Source organism: Cyprinus carpio, chromosome A12 (assembly GCF_018340385.1).
Source record: "Cyprinus carpio isolate SPL01 chromosome A12, ASM1834038v1, whole genome shotgun sequence".
Taxonomy (NCBI): domain Eukaryota; kingdom Metazoa; phylum Chordata; class Actinopteri; order Cypriniformes; family Cyprinidae; genus Cyprinus; species Cyprinus carpio.
The window spans coordinates 25697012-25721266 of record NC_056583.1 but is presented as its reverse complement, the minus strand read 5'-3'; the positions used below and the strand labels follow the sequence as shown (position 1 = coordinate 25721266).

Genomic DNA, 24255 nt, shown 5'->3' with positions numbered 1-24255 from the left:
AAAGTAAAAGATTATAATTTAAGATTTTGAAATATAAAATAATATATGAATTAAATTAATTTTTTGAATTATATTATTATATTTTAATTTCGATTAAATGTGATGTATCTGATTGTTGATTCTGAGCTGTACATCAATAATTTTTATTTTTTTTTATCAGACTGTACAATATACATCTTAGCTTAGACATTGAAGTGTTGACACATCTTCATTGACACTTTCTATTCATCTGTGAATCCTGAAAAATAAAATGTATCATGGTTTCCATAAAAATATTGTGCAGCACAACTGTGTTCAACATTGATAATAATCAGAAATGTTTCTTGAGCAGCAGATCATCATATTAGAATGATTTCTGAAGATCGTGTGACACTGAAGACTGGAGGAATGATGCTGAAAATACAGCTGCACATCACAGAAATAAATTACAGTTTAATATATATCCACATAGAAAACAGCTGTTTCAAATCGTAATAATATTTCACAATTTTACAGTTTTTACTGTATTTTAAATCAAATAAATGCAGCCTTGATGAGCAGAAGAGACTTCTTTAAAACACATCAAAAAAGCTTTTAATACTGAATGATCACCAAAGAATTCCATGAAACTTCCTCAATGCATGTCGTTAGAAACTTGGTGGTTTGTTCAAAACATTCTAGATTGTTGCTTCAGCACTTCCTCTATTTATAAATGACACTCAGACACTAAACTGTCACTTTGTCTGGTCTTCATTTCCTGCAAAAGCCTCTGTGTATTAATTATTTACAGAGAATCCATGTCTGACAGTCCCATGGACCTACAAATTTGGACAATGATGCAAGTGATATGAAATATCCTTATATATATATGGACTAAAATAGTGATATCCTGCTTTATAACATTATGAAGAAACATGGAGAAACACTGAGCGGAACAAGAAGACGGAGAACTTATCAAAGGCTTTGTTAGATGCAATATGAAGTGGAGTAATACAGCCTGTAAGAAGACTAATAATCATAACATATGGCAAAACCCTTGATATATCCTGCTGTTTTGCAGCTGTACGGTGCTTTAATCCTCCGCACCTGTATCAGAGGAATCCAGAGAGAGAATAATAATGGTCAGTAGTGGAAGTCTAGACCGGCCTGCAGCTCGTTCAGCTCTGACGTCTGTGAAATTATGGGAGAACGTCAATGTAAATACCATATGTCTTGAGTTTTATGGAGAGATGTGCCAGAGGTCTCCATGTTTTTTCGCTATGATGTTTACCTCGGCTGTGCCTTTCTTTTGCTGCAATTGAATTTATATTCGACCTTCTGGTGTCTGAGATTTCTGACCTTCAGTTACGCATTTAGAGGTTTGATTTGATCATTTTCTCTCTCTGCCATTCTAGCTTTGGTTCTACAGACTGAATTAAATAAACCTTGAGCTGCTGGTTTAAAGACATAAACAAACTGAAGTTATCTAGAAATAAAACCCTTTGGGAAAAAAAAGATTACTTAACCAATCAAAAAAAATCAAATAAAATTTAAAATTATTTATCATTTCAATTGTTTAACTTGATGTACTAAAATAACTAAAACGGAAATAAAAAACATTAAAATTTACACACACACACACACACACACACACACACTATAAAATTATTTATAATTTCACACACACACACACACACACATATATATATATATATATATTTAAAAATGACAAAAACACAGCAAAATTATTGCAACCTTATCTAAAATTAAATTAAATTGGAAAATACAAAAAAAAACTATTTCAACTAAACTAAAACTAAAATAATAATAATGATAATGGTATACTGAATGAGTTTAACTTGATGTACAAAAAAAAAAAAAAAAAGTGGTAATTAAATAAATTTAAATTTTTATTAAATTTGATTTAAATTGTGGAAAATACAAAAACTGATCCAAAATATTAATAAAAACTATTACTGTTCTTTAAAATAGGACTGAAATAACTAAAACTAAAACTTAAATAAAAATTTATAAAACACTATAGGGGCATATTTGAAAAAAATTAAAATGGCAAAACCAAAATTAAATAACTAAAACTTTCAAATTAAAATGGAAAATATAAAAATAAATAAAAAAATTAAACAAAAACTAATTTATATAATATATTGGGTAAAATATTCACTTTTTTTTAAAATAATAAACAAATAATAATGATAATAAATATTGAGTCTTTAAACATCAAAACAGACAACAGGTTTCTTCTGTTTTTAGTACTTCTCTTGTTCTGAACTTTAAAACAATCTACATTCATTAGTGTGTCTCATGAGTAATGTGTCCTGTGATCTGGGACCCCACAGCTAAAATAAAGCAGAAATGCTTGTTTTATAATGAATGTTTATTGTTTCGTAACACTTCAGACAGACGGATTTCTTTTTGCAGCTCAAGCTGTTGCCGATGACTGACTTGTCTTCAGTGGTGACTCATATACAGGGGAAGGCGAGGCTGTCAATGTGCCTCATTTGTCAGATTCAGCAGATTTTTGATGCAGTCTGCATGTTTGCATGGCAGTAAATCTCTTGTGTGTTCAGTCACAGACTTTGGAATCGCCGAGCTGCCCAACGCTCTCAGCGCGCTGGAGGAGAAACTGTCGGAGACGGAGCGCAAACGCAGACACGCCAAGAAAGACGACTACAACATCGAGGTGCTGCTCGCCGTGGACGACTCGGTCGTGCGCTTCCACGGCAAAGAGCACGTGCAGAACTACGTCTTGACGCTGATGAACATCGTAAGTGACTGATTTAATGAAGAAATGCACAGTAAACGAGATCTTCTGCTCGATTTGTTTGGTTCTCGAAGCAGATTTGCACACAGCATCCAACATTCACTGCTCCTGAGCCCACAGCACACTACACCTCAAACCGCTGCATCTGTGGGAGGATTACTAGAGAGAGAACGAGAGAAAAGACCGGTTCAGTACGCGTCCCACCAGGTCCTGCCACCTTAATCTGCTTACGCTCGCCAAATCCCTCCAGTCAGATTTCACAGGGAGCCGGTTTCACTCCGTAACTGTTACCGTTAGGACCGCAGCGGGGGGCTGATCCACACGCTACAGTGCTGACTGACCTAAAGGAGACCAGGGGTCATGGGTCCAACACAGACGGCCCCAAAACACACACACACACACACACACACACACACACACACACAGAAACATAGAAACACACACACACACACACACACACACACAGACACACACACACACACACACACACACACACACAGACACACACAGACACACACAGACACCCCCCTGCCACACACACACACACACACACACACTCACACACACACACACACACACACACACACACACACACACACACACACACTACACACACACACACACACACACTCTACACACTACACACAAACACACACACACACACACACACACACACACACTACACACACACACACACACACAGACACACCACACACACACACACACACACCACACACACACAGACACACACAGACACACACAGACACCCCCCTGCCACACACACACACACTCACTCACACACACTCACACACACACACACACACACACACACACACACACACACACTACACACACACACACACACACACACACACACACACACACCACACACACACACACACACACAGAAACACACACAGCGCACACACACACACACACATGTCTGCATGCATCAAATGTCTGCATGAATCAAAAAAAAGGAAAAAAAAAAAAACAGAGACACCCCCCGCCACACACACACATAGACAGACACACACACACACACACACACACACACACACACACACACACAGACACCCCCCTGCCACACATTCACTCACACACACACACACACACACACACACACACACACAGACACCCCCCTGCCACACACTCACACACACACACACACACACACACACACACACACACTACACACACATAGACACACACACACACACACATAGACACACACAGACACACACAGACACCCCCCTGCCACACACTCACTCACACACACTCACACACACACACACACACACTACACACACACACACACACACACAGTAGACACCCCCCCGCCACACACACACACACTCACTCACACACTCATGATGTTTATTTTATTTTAACTGCATGTTTCTACAGTTCATTGCATTGTATTATTTGCTTTTAGCATCATTTTTCTCTGCTGTCAGCGACCTGTCAGAACAGGCCTGTGACCCGTTTTTGTAACTGCAGGTTTTTTTTTTTTGGAGACATTTGTGTCACTGACGATGTTCCCAAGGGGAGGTTTTCAGATTCTGCTCGCTTCTCGTGACAGTTCAGTCCTTAAATCACTGCTAAACACACACATTCACAGAGTCCTGCAATGTTTGTTTATTCCCTGAGCTTTATGTGTCAGACAATGCTTAAAAAAAAACAAGAAAATGCTTTCTTTCGACTTCATCATTTAAACAAATAAAAAATAACAAACACAAACTTAAAAATGAAAATAAAACCAGAAAAAAACTCATTGAATTAAAATGAATTCATAAAAACGAAATGTTAAGTGCAATCGAATTAAGCTAATTCCCGAGGAAACATTTCTCATTTTTATTTAAGCTCGATACAATAAAAAAAAAAAAAAATCATATTAAAAAGAATGGAATAAAATTAACAAACGCATAATTTAAAAAACAGAAAAAAACTAATTTAAATGATTGAATTGAAATAAATTAATAAAATCTATGTATATTAGCAATATAAAGGAACTGTGTTTCATCATTGTTGGTTTCTGTATGGCATGCAGAAGCGAGATAAATCACTCTCCACTCTGCGTTAAGCTCCTCTGCTCAGCATTGTGGGAGTCGTACCATCTGGAGACTGATTTCTGGACAGAACAGAGCCTGCGGACAATGCTTGCGTTGTTGCATGTGTTGAGAGACTGCCCAGTTTCGTCCTGCGCCGGTGTGATGCTGTGCACCAGCGAGAGATGCTCAACACCTTCAGAGAACTGCTGCATTGTTCAGCATTCAGGAGCGATTTCAACAAGTCTACTCCTTATATCAGACGATTAGCCTCAGTCAAAACATTCGATAAGCGGCCACATGCTAAATAGTGCTCATTAAGCTAGATTTGAGGTCAGTACATTTCAAGCAGGTTTGTCATGTTTCCGTCAGAGCAGAGAAATTGTGTTTTTATACGCAGGTGGCTGTCAGACGTTCACGTTAGCCTGTGACGGATGGTCTGACGTGTGTATGTGTGTCCTGTAGAGACTGAGACGGCTTTCCAGAGCTGCAGGTGAGCTCACTTTTGCCATAAATAAACACAAACGAGCCTCTCGCGAAGGTCGTCAGACAGGGTCGCACCTCGTAAATTCGCAAACACGTTTATAAATAGGAGACGCTCACGTTTGCACGTCTTCTTTGCCGCTGACATCAATCTGCAGGAGGCTGGATCTGAACATCCGCTCGCATCATTTCAGGCAAGTGTCAGCATCATGCAGAGCCTGCGACCCAAGCCTAGACGCAATTACAGCCGCAGATGGAGGGAGAGTTTTTTTTAGCTAGTTGTGAAGTTTAAAGTTCGTTGCATTGCTGACAGATGGATAGAAACCGGGTTTTTCATATCTCGATTTGTTTAACAAAACGCAGTCTCCTTCAATACTCCACTTAAATGAATTGCACATTAATGCACATTCCTGATTTTATCGTGAACGATTCACTTGTGCATTTTATATTTGCATAAAAATATAACTCACACTCTCTAGCAATGCCAAGCTCATGGGTTTGTTTCCCAGGGAATGCATGAACTTAGTAAAATGTGTACCTTAAAGCAATAGTTAACTCAAAAATTTAAATGTGTTCATACTCAGTTCATCCTAGATCAGGATGAGTTTGTTTGTAGAAATGTAGCACTGCATCAGTGTTTCATCAATGGATGCTCTGCAGTGAATGGGTGCCGTCAGAATGAGAGTCCAAACAGCTGATAAAAACATCACAATAATCCACAAGTAATCCACAGCACTCCAGTCCATCAGTTAACATCTGGAGAAGACAAAAGATGAAACAAATCCATAATCGAGTCCATAATCCATAATAACACTTCCTTCAGTGAAAAAGTGTTCTGGTGTGAATCAGGAGAGACAAATATGTGTCTGGATTTTGATGTGAGAGACAACAGGAGATGCACTTTTTCACTGCAGGAAGTGTTATTATGAATTATGGACTCGTATTTTAGTTAAAAATGTCATATTGCTGATGTAAAGCTGTTTGTGAGTGTTGCCGGAATAGAAATGCTTTTGATAGGATGTTTTTCAGACAGTCGAGTCCTCAGAACTCATTAAATCAGACGTGACTGAAGTGGCTAGCGGAGTGCGCGTGGGGATGTGATTAATTATAATTACTCATAATGTATAAATGGCACAAGTTAAGAGATGTTGTTGCTGAAAAGCTTCATGGTGTCATTGCTGTGATGGCTCACAAGTTGTTCTTCGGAACGTTTTATTGAATTATTGATATTTCTTCTCAGCCTTTTTGGAGTCAAGTGCAGGATTTGGTTTTGTAAGCCTGCACAATTTGAGGAAAAAATCTAATTGTGATTTTTCTGATAAAATTATTAGTTGTGACTTAAAATGTGATTTTATATATATATATATATATATATATATATATATATATATATATATATATATATATATATAATTTATTTATAATTACTTAATAAACATATAAAAATGTATTATAAGGTTGATTTATTATTACTATTATTATTATTACTACTACTAAATAAAAATATACAAAATATATATGCTTTCCAGAACTACTTAATTAAAACAAATAAGAACTTTTCTATTTTCTATTATTTCACTGCAAAAAAAAAAAAAAAAGTTTAATTTTACAACTGTAAAATCACAGTACTAATATTTATGGCTGTTTTATTTTAATAATTTTCAAATGATAAACCATCAAATTTTTATTACACTTTTCATTCTCATTACAATTATGTGAAGATGATGGTTTCACTTTAAAACATGCAGCGAATGTTTATTATGCAGTCTTCGTGATTTCGGTTTTATTTCAATTAATCGTGCAGCTCTACTTCAGTGCATCATGCTTTGTTTGGACAGTTTTTGATAGTTCTGTATGGATTTTCTCTTCAGTAAGTGGAAAAACTGCAAAGCTTGAGTCGTGTTATTGCAGATGTGCTGTAAATTTGATTTTATCAAGAGGATTTAACCTGAACTGATTCTCCAGTGCTCTCTTACACATATTCCACGGGTTGATCTTCAGCCTTCACCGCTGGTAAATTTCAGCCACACTGAGCCAAACCTGCGTGAGGCACAAAAACAGAGCCGAGAGGAAACGACGGCCGTGCGTTTGACCAGAATGCATTTGTAAACTCCATGACCTCGGCTGCAGGATCAAGTGTTTGAATGTTCTGTCTTTCCTGAAATGTGGAAAAATCATCACGGCTGTTTTCCCTCTGGCTGCGTGCGCTCAGAGCTGAGGTTGTGTTGACATGTCTTGCGGACGATGTGGCAGAGATTGAACACGTCCAGATTGATGCAGCGCTGAGTTTTGTTTAAATTCCACACCGGAGGCTCATTAACTGCGTGCCACGCGTCAGACTTTGAGCCCAAACTGCATTTTTTTTTGTAGGTCAGACATTTTTGGCATTGCATAATAATAAACTGTGGTGAAGTGCGATGCTTTTTTAAAAAGAAGACGTTGCACGAAATTCCCGCCAGAATCTTCACCGAGTTTAAAAGAATTCTTAGTTTCGTTTTTGTAACTTTTTTTTATATGTGTCCTTGCCAAGGTTTAAAAATAAACCCATGAAACATTTTAATAAAGTAAACTTTAACTAAAATAAAATATTTTATTATTTTAGCTAGCTGCCAAGGCAACATTTCTCATTTATTTTTCTTCATGTACTAAAACTAATAACTAAAACTAAAACTGATATTAAAATTAAAGAAAACTATATATATTAAAATAAAATAAAAAATTATAAATAATAATAATAATAATAATAATAAAAATAACAAAAACACATAACTAAATTACTAAAATTTAAATGAGAACAGAATATAATAAAAAAACAAATATATAATATAAAACAAAACAAAGAGTAATTCAAAATAACAAAAACTAAAATAGTATCTCAATAAAATAGCATCAGGGTTTTGGGTCTCATTTTAAAGCCAGAAAACACAAATACACAAATGCAAACTTAAATAATTTCTGAGTGAGTGAAATAATATACGCAACCGGTCAAAATGATTGGAATGATTATGTTTTTTTTTTTTTGTTGTTGTTGAAAGAAGTCTTTTGCTCACTAAGGCTGCATTTATTTGATCAAAAATATAGTAAAATGACTAATATTATGAAATATTATTACAGTTTAAAACAGCTGTTTTCTATGTGAATATATTGTAAAATATAATTTATTTCTGTGATCAAAGCCGAACATTTTCAACATCATTACTGCAATCTTCAGTGTCACATGATCCTTCAGAAATGATCTTTCTAGGTGACGTGCAGAAAAAAGAGGTGGAGTAAATGAATTAATAATTTTTTTTTTGAAAGCAATTAATGTTGACAAAACCTCTTGACATTAGACCGTTGTACCGTAGAAGAAAGCTCACTGTAACGCACCCTAGTGGTGACACTGAGAACGCAGCATGTGCGTGTGTTACATATATGTAACATGAGTCATTTCCGAACATAACAGCATGTGGATTCGCGCTCGTGTGTCTCAGAGGCCTTCAGCTGCGTCTGGGTTTCAAGAATAATGTTCCACCACAAACAGAAATCTCTCGACAGTCTCGGTGTGTTTCCAGCTGTGTTTGTCAGGCCGTTTTTCACGTCACACTCTCTGCGTTACAGTTCCCACACCTGCAGGACGACGCTCGTAGCGCGGCATTAAACAGCATTCAGTCACCTTCCTACATCCTTCCTGAGAGACTAAACAAACAGTCTCTTTTGTTTGTGAAGAAACCACAAAAACGAAGTATTAAAATTAATTCTGTGCAACGTTTGGGATTCAGACATGCAAATAATTACCTGGGGACTCCTCAGAACATGTTCACAACTGCATCGGATCTTGCACTGACATGCATCCTTCATGTTTCCTTCAGAAATAATAATAATAATAAAAAGTCTAATTATAATTTGTTTAGGTGGTACTATGATGTATCAGTATTGCTGTAGTGCTGTTTGGTACTGTTTGTTCGTGCAAGTTCATTCCTGGAGCGTTTACACTCGTGACTTGTTTGCATTAGTGTTGACTCTCATGTCTTTGGTGATTTTGGACGGCTGTGTTTGTCTAGTTCACTCTTTAAATGTGAACGACTTCTTCATAACCGCAAACACTGACCCAATGCTCCAGAAAAACATTGTTTGGATTGCAATGTTTAAAATAATTACTCAAGCCAAATTAAGATGTCTCATATGAGAAAATAATAAATAAGTAATATTTATTTAATTATTTATTGTGTATTTTATTTCTTTTATTATTATTGTAATTTTTTATTGTAAATTTTTTCCTGGCAATTGTTATATATTTTATATATATATATTTTTTTGCTTTTCTCCCACTTTAAACGACTTGTAATTTTTAAGTTTTTCATTATTATTATTATTTTTTTTTAAAGCATCAAATGCAACACATTCACAGTTTTAGATTTATAGTAGATTTCGATTAAGATTCAGATTTTCTGTCGAGTCTCTTATTCATCAGATCCTTCTTTTCTGTGTCCACAGGTTGATGAAATCTATCACGATGAGTCTCTGGGAACCAACATCAACATTGTGCTGGTCAGAATGATCCTGGTGGGATATCGTCAGGTGATCGTTCAGCGCAAACGCTTCTTTTAATAGATATTTTCAGTACAGACAGAAACCACACAAATGTCTGAGCTCAGCCTCTCTTCATGCTGTTTAGATGTGCCTTGTCTCCGATGTAAGACAGAGCTTTATCTGCTTTTCACAGCATTCATAATTTCTACAGATTTGAAACCAAAAAAAAATTAATGTTGACAATATTTACAAAAGTTATAAAGACAAAAGTTTTGTAAGAGAATGCAAAAGTTAAGCAGGTAAACCCAAAAGATTGAAACGTCATTGCAAAATTAATTGGGGGAATGCAGAAGTTTTGTAAGCCAAACTAAAAAAAGTGAATGTTAATGCAAAATTTATCAGGGAAACGCAAACGTTTTGTAAGTGAATGCAAAAGATTTGAATGTTATTGCAAAAATTATCGGGGAATGATTAAATATCAGCCAAACTTTTGCAAGTTAACACAACATCATTGAAATATAGTTTTCCTTTAGAGGTTCAAGGAACAAACCTTCAGACCTCCTCATTATACACTGAAAGGAAACAACGGTTTAACATTTTCTGCGCTTTTTAAAAGCAGCAACAAGGACTGTGGAGATGTATTGAGTTAAAACTATCCCTTTTCCCTTAAAGATCTAGTGAAGTAGAAAGTAGAAAGTGTGCAGAAATCAGTTTCTCCACATTAGATGGATAATATATGCAAGATGTATTTTTAATGGTATCCAAAAATAAAAAATAAATAAGTATTTTGCAATTATTTAAATTGTGAAAATGTTGTTGTTGTTTTTTTTCAGGATGACAACCAATGGTAAATTATTATAATTTAATCAAATTAAATAGTTAAAATAGTACAAATATATTATTTAACATATTATGTAAAATTAATTAATTATACAGTATTATAAATATGTTATGCATACATTGTATTACAATATATTATGTCATAATATTTTAATGTCAAATATTAATATGAATAGAAACATTTTAAACAAATCTAATAAAAATAATTCAGAAATAATATATAAAAAATTTATAATAAAATAATGGAAGTATTACTGTACATCGAAAACTAAATAAACAAAATGACCTTAAATACATTGAAATCTAAAAAACATACAAAAATGTCTAAAACTGAATTTAGAATCAAGCTTAACAGAAATACTTAAAAAAATCTATTAAAAATAATTCTGAAATAAAATAATAATAAAATATTAAATGGAAATCCCAATAAACTTAAAATTAGACATGTTGCCTTGACAACTAGCTGAAATAAAATAAGTATAATTAAATACTAGAATTACTAAAACTTGTAAAAATATAAATAATATAAAAAAATTAAATAATATAAAAATAGAAATATTAAGTGTAAAATATAAACAAAATAAAAAAATAAAGAAATTACTAAAACTAATAGAAATTAAAATAAAGCTAAATAATATTTTAAAATAATAAATCTTAAAAAAATTAAATAGGATAATAATAAATTATTAGATGGAAAACCCAATGAACTTAATATAGAAATGTATGTACAGTATGTATATATATATATATATATATATATATATATATATATATATATATATATATATATATATATATTAAGTGGAAAATATAAACAAAATACTAAAAATACTGAAATTACTAAAACCAAAACTGAAGTTAAAATAAAGCTAAATAATAATAATAATAATAATACAAATAATATATCTTTAAAACAATCTAATAAAAATTACAAAAGCACATAGTAAAATTACTAAAACTTAAACTAAAATTAAAATGAAAGCTGAATATATTAATAAAAGCTAATTAAAAATATCTATACATACTATAAATAACACTGCTTCTCACATGATAAATTAATTGGTGCTCAGATCAGTAGTTCATGTCCATGTACCTCTGTTTTTGGACAGCAGTGGTGTAATAAGCCGGTGAATGTGCAGGCGGTCGCTCTGCTGGAGCATCAGGGCACTAATCATCTCAGCAGGGTTTCTTTCGCGATAATATAATGACCGGCTGACTGCACATAATCCGTTATTTGATTCAAACATCTTTGTGATCACACAGACTTCAGAGGAGAGTGTTTGCAAAGCAGATCATAGTGAAGCTTTGATGCATCACTCAGTTTCTCGTATGGTAATGATCACCGCATGAAGTCCAGACTGCAGGCTCGTGTTTGTTTTTATGTTTAGTCTGGTCTGGACCGGAGCTTCTCAGCCAGTTCTGCTGCAGACACAGCACTGAAAGGGTTCGGCAGACACATATATAATCATTCAAAACACTTTATGGCAGTTCATGTTTACTATTACTGCATGTATTTAATGTAGTCTGGTTTATCTTATGTGGAAGTTTTGTTGACGTTAGCATTATTATCGTTAACTAAAACTAAAACCATGAAAAAACATTCTCATTACTTGAAGTTAAGAAAACATGAACTGAAGAAAAACAAAATATTAAAAAACTTAAATTATTTTATTTTATTTTAAGTTGAAGTACTAATTTTTTTTAATTATAAAAAAATAGAATAAATAAAAATAGAATAAATAAAGTTAAGAAAACATGAACTTACACTAAACAAAATATTAAAAAACTTAAATTATATTATTTTATTTTAAGTTGAAGTATTAAATTAATTAAAATATATATATATATTAAAATGACAAAAAAAATACTAAAATTTTAAATAAATGAAAACCATAAAAAACATTCTCATTACTTGAAGTTAAGAAAACATGAACTGAAACTAAACAAAATATTTAAAAACTTAAATTAACTTATTTTATTTTGTTGAAATACTAAAATAATTTAAAAAAGACAATGAAAACAGAAAATATAAAAATTTGTTAAAATATAAAAAATATATAATAGTATATCAATGATACAAAAAAATACTACTTTTTATGTCATGTCAATTCAAGTCACATTTTTTTAAGTCAATAGTGTCGTTATTCAGCTCAGTTCAGTGTTGATTCAGGTTATGAATTGTGTACAGCTATAGCTTAATCATAAAAAATACAGTAATTATATTCCATTACTCCTTTAATTCATTTAATACATATCTACATTAATAATATAATGAAATTCAATATGAATATCCCACATTTATGCCATTATACCATGCTGCAGTTGTATAGCAGATTTCGTACACAAAAAAAACAAGCAATTTAAAACTTTTGAAAATGATTTAAAAATTGACTTTAAAATGACTTTAAAATGGTTAAAAATAGAAAATGATTTTACATAAAATACAGTGAATATGTAAAATACAGTGCAATCAGTTCGGACATCGCACAGTGCTCATTCAATAAATGCACAGCTAAACAGATGAGTTTTGAGTCTAGATTTAAATGTGACTAGTGTTTTTAGCACATCTGATCTCTTCTGGAAGCTGATTCAAAACTGCTGCCGGCATAATAACTAAAGTCGGACTCCCCTTGTTTTGTGTGAACCCTTGGTATTTCTAACTGACTCGATCCTAATGATCTGAGTGCTCTGTTAGGTTTATATTCAATGAACATATCTGTAATATATTATTATAATATACAGAAGTGTTACTATAGTAACACTAGAAAATCTTCTGATTGTATCGTTGCGCTCAGTGTTTCTCCTGTTTGTCATCCGGCTCTAAACTAGTTTAAATCACTGAGTCATATGTGACCCTGGAGCACAGAACCAGTTTTAAGTCTCTGGGGTATATTTGTAGCAATAGACAAAAATACATTGTATGGGTCAAAATTATAGATTTTTCTTTTATGCCAAAAATCATTAGGATATTAAGTAAAGATCATGCTCCATGAAGATACTTAGTAAATTTCCTACCGTAAATATATCAAAACTTAATTTCTGATTAGTAATATGCATTGCTAAGAATTCATTTGAACAACTTTAAAGATGATTTTCTCAGTATTTTGATTCAGATTCCAGATTTTCAAACAGTTGTATCTCAGACAAATATTGTCAGATCCTAATCAACCACACATCAATGGAAAACGTATTTATTCCGCTGATGTAGAAATCTCAATTTAAAACAGTTTTCCCTTATGACTGGCTCTGTGCTCACATTTGTGTTCTTCGCTGAATTCAAGAGCTTCACACTGGATCTCACAGCACTTTTTAGCGTCTGCTCTAGTGATCATTGTGATCATTATAATTTTATCTCCCGAGCCTCATATACAATTAAATGCATAGCTAAATTGTAATTATTTATCTATTTTAATTTATTTCTTAGTCCGCCCTTTTTGGGCCACAACATGCAGTTTATGCATTTAGCAGATGCTTTTATCCACAGCACTCCATTGTAGTCTATTATAAACCAGTCCGGTCTAATATGTTTTTTTCTGGTCTGTTGTTTTGTGTGTTTCCAGTCCATCAGCCTGATTGAGCGCGGGAATCCGTCCCGGAGTCTGGAGCAGGTGTGCCGCTGGGCAAACACCCAGCAGAGGCTCGACCCCGAGCACGCCGAGCATCACGACCACGCTATCTTCCTCACCAGGCAAGATTTTGGTCCCGCAGGTATGCAAGGTACTGTGTTTCTCTCGATCGAGGCTGTGCAGAGTAAGTGCTACTTTCTGCTTCTGTTCTCTAACGGTTGGCATCGAGATGCCCGGGACATCGGTCAGGAGCTAATCTAATTCCTGACTCTGGGCATCGGTGTCAACCTCTAGCAACCAAAAATACTCTTCGACCGCCGCGTTGCGAAGGAGAGTTTTTGGCATGTAGAGGAAAAGAAAACATCTTTATTAATAACTGTGCACTCTCAAAAGTACTAATATTCCTAGTCTTTTAGTTAAAAAGTTTCCTGTCTAGGTAGCTCGGTGTTTCATAATGTTGAAGTTATTCTTGCATGCAATCTATCATCATTTCCTCACCCTCAATTTGTTACAAACCTGTATTAGTTTCTTTCTTCCGTTGAATTTAAAAGAAGTTATTTTGTTGAATGTTACTAATCAAACAATTGATTATAGTATTTGGAAGTCAATGGGTACCGTCAACTGAAGGTGAGCAAATGATAACAGAATATTCATTTTTTTGGTGATGTGCTTTTTAAAATAAGTAGCTAAAATAATCTTCAGTAGTAGTAGTGGTTGTAGTTGGATAACTAGATATCTTAGACTCAGGATAGATGGAAAATTTAATTTGGTGGAAGTAAGAACGAGTCTGTGAGTGACAGATTTACAGTCTCTTCAGAGGGTCGTGCTGTTGTGTAGCTTAGTGTTAATCAACTGATGAAACACTGAAAATGCATGCAAAAAAATACAATAATCAGAAAACACAAAAATGAGACACTGGCTGACTGTACATCTATCTGTCATAGTCTCGTTTTTATTCACGTCACATTAAATATTGAGTCTACTATGATTTAGAGCCATAATTAATAAAATAAGTTAGAACAGCAGTGTATTGCTATTTCGCAAATATGTGTTAGCTTCATGTAAATAAGATGAAATTAAAACGATAAATGTGTTTTAGTCTTTGTTTTGTCAAGTGTTCCTAAATGGGTTTTGTGGAAATTGAATTTAATTTGAAATTTGAATTTTGGTGTTTGATCTGTGTGAGGCAGTGCTGTTTTAATATTAATATTTATGTTAATATTTTGAATAGGATTTTATATGATTTTTTATTTTTACATTTTCTGAAAAAATATTTTAGTTAAGTTTTTGTAAGTAATTTTTACGTAACTTTTTTTAACACTGTGTCAACACAGTTCTGTTTCATTCCTCCTGACCACCAGAGGCAGTGCTTAACCACGCTTAACCAGCTCAATAGGTCGAGATAACACCAAAAAAGTCACGTAGTATAAAATCCTCGAGTATAATAGACACACTAGCTCAGCCTCCGGTCTCTGAAGGGCTATGTGACCGCTACAGTTCATCTTCAGAGCACAGATCAACTTTTTGTTTGTTATGGTGGTGCAAGGAAAGAGACCACTTCAAGTAATAGCCAAAAATACATAGTATGGGTCAAAATTAAAGATTTTTCTGTTATGTCAAAAATCATTAGGATATTAAGTAAAGATCATGTTCCATGAAGATATTTTGTAAATTTCCTACTGTAAACATATTAAAACTTAATTTTTGATTAGTAATATGCATTGCTAAGAACTTCATTTGAACAACTTTAAAGATGATTTTTCTCAATATTTAGATTTTTTTGCTCCCTCAGATTCCAGATTTTCAAATAGTTGTATCTCAGACAAATATTGTCCTCCTAACAAACCATACATCAATGGAGAGATTATTTATTCAGCTTTCAGATGATGCATAAATCGCAATTTTTAAAAAAAAAATGACCCTTATGACTGGTTTTGTATCTCCTGGAAAGGGAGTTTTTTGTCGATGGCTGAGCTAGTGTGTCTGTTATACTCGAGGCTCAGCCTACGTCACCATGTGACTTTTTTGTATCTCGACTATGACTTTACAAACCTTCGTCACCTGTAGGTTTCTGAAGATCATTTTTGAAGCCTAAAGTGGGTGGAGCGGGTCATCACCATCTTGGCAGCACGGGACTTTTTCTCTTTGTTAACGTCACTGCTCCTCGTGCTTGCTGAAGTCTCAGTGTGTTTGAATCAGCTGGTGTTTTGGTGATTTTAATAGATGTAGAGAATCACATGAACCCCAAACGAACACAAAACTGACTTTCTTCAACATTGTATCTGCTGTTTTAGGATTTCAAACTGAACAAACATCCTCTAAGCTTAGAAACTGTGTTTGGGCATCTTCTACAATAAATGACTCTTGATTTAATATCTTGATCGTATGCAGTGACACTCTAGGAATACTCTTGTTTTTGCGATTGTCCTGTGTTTGACTCTCAGTCGTGCTCCTGTCACTCAGTCTTTCTGAAGTTAAGGCACTTGTTTCTGATGGATGTGTGTTTAGGTTTCGTGATCCTTGTGTGATGTTTAAAGACAGTCAGTAATACCTGTTCTGTGTGTCTCACGTCTGCTGTTGCTACGCCACGGTCTCTGTTGTGCTCATAACACCGCAGTGGTGTTGAAAAAACTGTAACCTTTTACCCCGAGGGCAAACATCACACTCCCGTCCCAAGCTTTAACCCTCATTCAGAGCCCAAATATAGATGCATGCTTACAGTAACGCTCATGACTGAAGGTGCTCTGAAGCCTGGTGTTGGTGTGGATCTCCTGCTGCTGGCGCATGGAGTCGAGCGATAACTGGAAGGACCTGGAGCAGCGTGGTTTGGAAAAGGATCAGGGAAACTCGTTTTATAGCTGTGAAATCGCTCTTCTTTTTTCAATAAACTTTCAGTGAAAGGAGGCGCTTCATCTTCAGAAGATCTTCCTCAGGGAATGAAACTAAATGTTACGTGTTTATATATATATATATATATATATATATATATATTATATGAGCTTTTTTGCAACGTTACGAAAAGTTATCTGAATACATATAAAAACATAATTTGTGTTTTTTTTATATATATTATTTTTTAGCAATAAACAATTTATACACAGTATATAGTTTAGGTCCTTTTTTATGAGAAAATGTTGTTTTGTAGTTAGCTTTTAATATATAGTATGTTTTAATTATGTTATTCTATATATATATATATATATATATATATATATATATATATATATATATATATATATATATACACCACATGCACAGATATATGGTCATAATATATTATACAATAATAAAAAAGTGCGAAAAAATATTTTCACATTTATCACTATATTATATATGTATATATATGGTATTATATATACATATATATAACTATTTTTCATTATTTTCTAGCAATAAACACTCATTTGGGTGTTTTAATATATGTATCAGTATATAATTTTAATATTTTATAATATCTTGTTTTATTATATAATATTATTTTTTATAATACTTTTATTATACATGTAAACAACAATAATAAACAATTACATATAATAATACTTTATTATTTATATATATATATTTCAAATAAATTTAGAGAGAGAGAGAGTATGTGTGTGTATACTGTATATATATATATATATATATATACACACACCATTATATTTATTTATTTATTTTACAATTATAATTGCATTGAATGGTTGAGAATGACAAATGCAAGCAACACTTGCAAAAAAAAAAAAAGGTCTTCCTGACATGCTGTACAAAAGGTTCAGGTTTTTTGTTTATTTATATTACTTTATGACAACATGTTTATGATTGTTAGAGGGCAAACACGTAGAGAAATCAGAACTATCCTGTGTGAACCATCTTCATGCGGCAGCGCTTTAATATCAGTCACGATATCATGGATGAATGTCATCTAATACCCTGTGATTACAGCACTGCTGCCAGACGCAACGCTTTTCCAGAGCAATGCAAAGCTGCATTCACCTGGAGGACATTTATCTGACGTCAGATAAACGGCTCTGCTACTGTAGCAGCTTGTTTTCTTATGCAACCCTTCTCTGGCTAAATACATGTTTGATTTTTTTAGTTGTTGTTCTGGTTATGTAAAAAATCCAATAAAACCTACTTGGCTGATGAGCAGCAGAATATCACTAGTGTTAAATGTGTGATCAAATGATGCTAGCTGTTACTGATGCTTTTACAACAGGCATTAAAAGACCGAATGCTTCATAAGCTTCTCATAATCTGCATCTTCTGCTTTTCACCTGCATGCCAAAGACTGTCGGTGATTTCAATAGCATGAACGTTTCATTAAAAAGAGCCTAGACTGGCTTAAGCTTCCGGAGCAGCTCAGCTACACTAAAGCTCTAGCACTGCACATCTCTTGATCGAGCGTCGGTCTCTGTCTGTGTTGTGCTTTCTGTGGTGTTTGTCCTGTTAAATGTGGCTAATGGTTGTGTGGGATTGATCGGTGAAGCTGCTTGTGCGCTTCTACATGGAGGCTACGGTGGAGAACTTGTAAAAATCTGAGCTAAGCTGCACATATGTGACCCTGGACCACAAAATCATAAGGGTCAGTTTTTCGAAATTGAGAGTAATACATCATCTGAAAGCTGAATAAATAAGCTTATCATTGATGTATGGTTTGTTAGGAGGACAATATTTGTCTGAGATACAACTATTTGAAAATCTGGAATCTGAGGGTGCAAAAAAATCTAAATATTGAGAAAATCATCTTTAAAGTTGTTCAAATGAAGTTCTTAGCAATGCATATTACTAATCAAAAATTAAGTTTTTACATATTTACGGTAGGAAATTTACTAAATATCTTCATGGAACATGATCTTTACTTAATATCCTAATGATTTTTGGCATAAAAAAAAAAAATCTATAATTTTGACCCATACAATGTATTTTTGGCTATTGCTACAAATATACCCCAGAGACTTAAGACTGCTTTGTGCTCCAGGGACACATATAGAAAAAAACTGAAAGAAAAAAATGTCTAGAAAATTTTTTCAACAATCTTTGTTTCATTTTTCAGTGTGTAGACTCTCAAATTGCACCAATGTTAATATCATTTTTATTTTTTATTTTATTAAACTACTTTTATTTATATTTTATGATGATGAATGAAATATACACTACAATTTTAATTTGGGGACAGTACGATTTTTTTTTTTTTTTTTTTGAAGGAAATTAATACCTTTATTCATCAAGGATGCATTAAGTTGATCAAAAATATTTAAGCTTTGATCACTCCAATAAATTACATTTTCATATATATTCACACAGAAAACAGCTTTTTTACATTTTAATAATATATCCAAATTTTACTGTATTTTTGATCAAATAAAAGCAGCCTTTGTGAGCAGAAGAGACTGACCTAAACTTTTGAACAGTAGTGTATGTGTAGAAGAAACATTTTTGACAGAGCTTGTCACAATGCATTATGGGACTGTGCTGTTGATGAGGAATACATGCAGAGCTTCAGTATTTGGCCAAAAGAAGCTATGATTGAATGCGGCGTGATATCTTTTGGACTAACCTTCATAATGAAATCCTGTTTGTCCGACAGCTCACTTAGTTTTGGAACAGAGCAAGAAAAACATGCATTGGGTTCATTTTTGAAAAAAAAAAAAAAACGTATTTAAAGTGAAGAATTGCCATTGCTATTGAAACAGTGAAGTGATTGTGTCAGAGAGTTTTTGAGCTGCGTGTCCACGTGGTGTGCTTTGATGTGTTTGATTTGACGGTGAAGGACTCTTAGACTTTCCAAATGAAACTCACATGGCTCTGATCTGACTTCTAGAACGTCCCGCATTCCAGTTCATCATCGTTTCTCTTTGATCTCTGTCGCCCAGGTTACGCCCCGGTAACAGGCATGTGCCACCCGCTGCGGAGCTGCACGCTCAACCACGAAGACGGCTTTTCCTCTGCCTTTGTGGTGGCGCACGAAACCGGACACGTGTAAGTGTACATCTGCTTTTCAGTCTCGAATATGTACATGTTTTAATGATTTGGGTTGTATAGGTGAAGCACGGTACGATGGCTGCTGCCTTTTTTAGAATGATCATGTTTACGAGATGTAATTTGCAGTAAAGCTTTGAGTTAGTGGTGTGTTATTTAATATGCAAATTTGTATTGGCGGTAATTACATGAATAGGTGAGCCAAAACTGAAAATTTGCTCAAAATGTTCTCACGCTCAGATCTTCCGAGATTAGGATGAGTTTGTTTCTTCATCAGATTTGTAGAAATGTAGCATTGCATCAGTGTCTCATCAATGGATGCTCTGCAGTGAATGGGTGCCGTCAGAATGAGAGTCCAAACAGCTGATAAAAACATCACAATAATCCACAAGTAATCCACAGCACTCCAGTACATCAGTTAACATCTGGAGAAGACAAAAGCTGAAACACATCCAGCATTAAGACGTTTTTAAGTCAAATACATAGAGTCTATAATCCATAATAACACTTCCTCCAGTGAAAAAGTGTTCTGGTTTGATTGAGGAGAGATGTATGAAATGATGAATTACAGTTTAAACAGTACAAAAACATCTTAATGCTGGATTTGTTTCATCTTTTGTCTTCTCCAGATGTTAACTGATGGACTGGAGTGCTGTGGATTTCTTGTGGATTATTGCTGCTCATTCAGCCAGTTTATGAGGAATCATTCAGTGTGGCATCTTTTATATGCAGAAAGAAATGTGAAATTGCTCAGCGTGCCCATTGCATTATGATCATAAACATTGTATGAACATGTAATGCTCATATAAGCTGCTCAATAGCACCCCCTGTAGGACAGAGCTCTGCCGTGATAAAGACTGCCTCCTTTTGCAAGATGTTTTATATTTTCCAGTTCATTCCAGGTCTTAAGTAACTCCTTTTGGAGAACAGACATGAATCATCTGCTGTTCCTCACTGTGGTCTGTTTCCTCGTTATGTGATTCATCAGCGATGACTGCAGATTTAATATTTGTTGTGTCTCTATGAACACTGACAACAGTCACATGAGCTGCAGAGCTCTTGTTTCACAGAGAATTCATGATGTCAGCAGAATCCAGTCTTGTCTCACTCGTGACTCTACATGCAGAAAAGATCTGCTTATAGTTGGAGGTTCCTGCACTTCTGGAAATGTTTAAGACTTACATTATCAGGCTGCAAGCTGCACATAGTTTAAAGTCAACATAAACACTTTTACCAACCACTTTACTTCCATAATCTGACGTATTTCTGAATAAATCAGAATACTGAATGAACAGAACTGTACACAGTAGGTTCAGACTTTTTAGTTTTATTGATGATAAATCGTTTAGATGGTGAAATATGTCTCTATATTAAATAAGGTGGATTAATGTCAGCTGAATTTATTTTTTTTAATTTGCACTAATGAATCATTCATAAGACCGGTAACATGAATTAATAAAGTAATGTCGACTTTAAAGCTATTTAAGACAGTAAAAACGTTATATATCTCTAACTATTAGAATATATATAAACTATCAATCAAAATTTATTTTTACATTTAAAATTTTTAGGATGCTTTCAATTGATCAAAAGTGACAGTAAAGGTGTTTATAATGTTACAAAACATTTCTACTTAAAATTGTTTTGAACTTTCTATTCATCAAAGCATTTTATAATCAACATATTACAATTATTTCTGAAGAATCATGTGACATTGAAGACTGGAGTAATGATGCTGAAAATACAGCTTTGATTACAGAAATAAATTACTTTTTAATATATATTTACGTAGAAAACAGTTATTTTAAGTTGTAATAATATTTCACTGTTTCTACAGTATTTTTAATCTAATAAATGCAGCCTTGGTGAACACAAGAAAAATGTTTTTAAAAATCTTACCCATACATTTCAATGGTAGCGTAATTTAATTGACAGCATTTGATCACAAATTAATGCTAAATGCAAATAATAAATTAATTGGAAAACATAGTGATACACAACTCATGTAAATATTTCACTACAAATAAGCTACAGAGAAAGTTTTGTGCAGGAACGAATCAGTGAGTCATTATGTAGTTGAAATGAACCGATTCACTAAAATGAATCTTCCCAGCATTACGGGACACTCTGTTTGATGAAACTGACCAGTAGTTTGGTGATTGTGTTGAATGTTTCAGGCTGGGAATGGAGCATGATGGCCAGGGGAACCGCTGCTCGGACGAGACCAGTATGGGCAGCATCATGGCTCCGCTGGTCCAGGCCGCGTTTCACCGCTACCACTGGTCCCGCTGCAGCAAACAGGAGCTCAACCGATACATCCAGTAAGAAACTGTTCCTTACTTCTGCACTGATCCTCAGTATCCATCCCAGAAGAGGATTTGGGAGCTGAAGCATGAGTAGAGACTGAAAATGAGTAACATAATCTCTACAGAGAGAAAGAACTGACATTAATGCCTTTAAATCTGATGCTCTGAACACTTACAGTACAAACCCTCATGTTGCTCAACAGAAGAAAGTCATCTCTTATATAACCGCTAATATTTAATCTCTTAATTGATATTTTAGATTGTTGTCATTTCTATTTTAATTTTTATTTTTGTTTTTTTTTTTTTTTAATTTTAAAATATATTTTTTTATTGTTTTTTTTTGTTGTTTATTTATCTTAATTTATTTATTTCATTGATTTTCATTGATATTTTAATCTGTTAATTGAATAATAGCATTGATTTTAAAATTTTTAATTGAATAATAGCATTGTTTTTTTTACATTTTTTAATTGAACATTAGTTATTGATAGTTTAATATCTTAAGTGAACAATAGCCATTTATATTTGAATCTCTTATTTTATTATAGCATTGATATTTAAATCTCTTAAAGGGACAATTCACCCCAAAATGAAAATTCAGTAATTTGTTACTCAACCTGGTGTTGTTTTAATGCCGTATACCTTTATTTGTTTTTTGGACCACAAAATGAAAAATGGTGTAAAAAAAAAAATTCCATGCAGGATGAGTGTGAATCAGGACAGCATTTGTATGTTTTGAATGAAGTGCAGTGCATTGATAAGCCTTCCCCAAACCGCTGTATTTTTTTCAGCTCATACGACTGTCTTCTGGATGATCCATTTGAGCTGAAATGGCCCAAACTCACAGAGCTTCCCGGGATAAATTACTCCATGGATGAGCAGTGCCGCTTTGATTTCGGTGTGGGGTATAAGATGTGCACCGCCGTAAGTCCTCAAGCATCTTTCTTTCTCTATATTTAGTTCTGATTTTGTGAATATAGACTCAAGTTCATGCAGCTTACGATGAGATGGGAAGAATTAGCTTGGGTATTGTGCATCTGCAGAGCTAAATCAGGAGAAACCTATTGCATTTTGATGAAATATCTTTTCTCATCCTCTAGTTCCGTACGTATGACCCGTGTAAGCAGCTGTGGTGCAGTCATCCTGACAATCAGTACTTCTGTAAGACCAAGAAGGGCCCGCCGGTCGACGGGACGGAGTGTGCGCCGGGAAAGGTGAGACTGTGGTGATTCTTGTCAACGTGACCAAACTGAATGAAATTGGTATATCGCATTTCTCACAAAACCTTTACAATTAGCTTGTATATTCAGTTGGCTCAAAAAAAAGACTTCGCTCTGGAGAAATCAGCATTTGGAAAATGTCAAACTCGCACCAGACACTTTGCAGCCAGCTATTTGCTCTTGGAACGAAACTGTCTATTTTCTAAATCCCTTAATTACTTTATTAATTGGGTGTGTTTGCGAGCATCAGACTTTCATCTGTGACTACTGATCATATATTCGTTTTCAAATTACTTAATGTTGCATAGAACAAAACAAACTAATATTTAATCTCTTAATAGATCAATATTTAATCTCTCACTTGAACAATAACTACTATTTAATCTCATAATTGAACAATAGCCTTTGATATTTAAATCTCTTACTTGAACAATAGCCTCTTAATTGAACAATAACATTGATATTTTAATCTCTCAAGTAAACAATAGCCATTGATATTTTAATCTCATAATTGAACAGTAGTCATTAATATTATAACCTCATAATTAAACAATAACATTGATATTTTAATCTCTTACG

At 33.9% G+C, this 24255-nt stretch overlaps 1 protein-coding gene across 2 annotated transcripts in view; it reads left to right on the top strand.

The window, feature by feature from the left end:
• The window catches only part of LOC109078788 (A disintegrin and metalloproteinase with thrombospondin motifs 14), a 48252-nt gene that overhangs the window by 12483 nt on the left and 11514 nt on the right, over window positions 1-24255 (top strand). Inside the window, exons 4-10 of one of the 2 annotated variants that reach the window (XM_042768187.1) lie at window positions 2547-2743; window positions 9748-9831; window positions 14184-14331; window positions 20045-20150; window positions 22328-22471; window positions 23248-23380; window positions 23557-23670. In XM_042768187.1, coding sequence (XP_042624121.1) covers window positions 2547-2743; window positions 9748-9831; window positions 14184-14331; window positions 20045-20150; window positions 22328-22471; window positions 23248-23380; window positions 23557-23670 — 926 coding nt within the window. Of the gene's footprint in view, window positions 1-2546; window positions 2744-9747; window positions 9832-14183; window positions 14341-20044; window positions 20151-22327; window positions 22472-23247; window positions 23381-23556; window positions 23671-24255 lie in introns of both variants that reach the window. The other variant, XM_042768186.1, reaches the window with a different exon arrangement.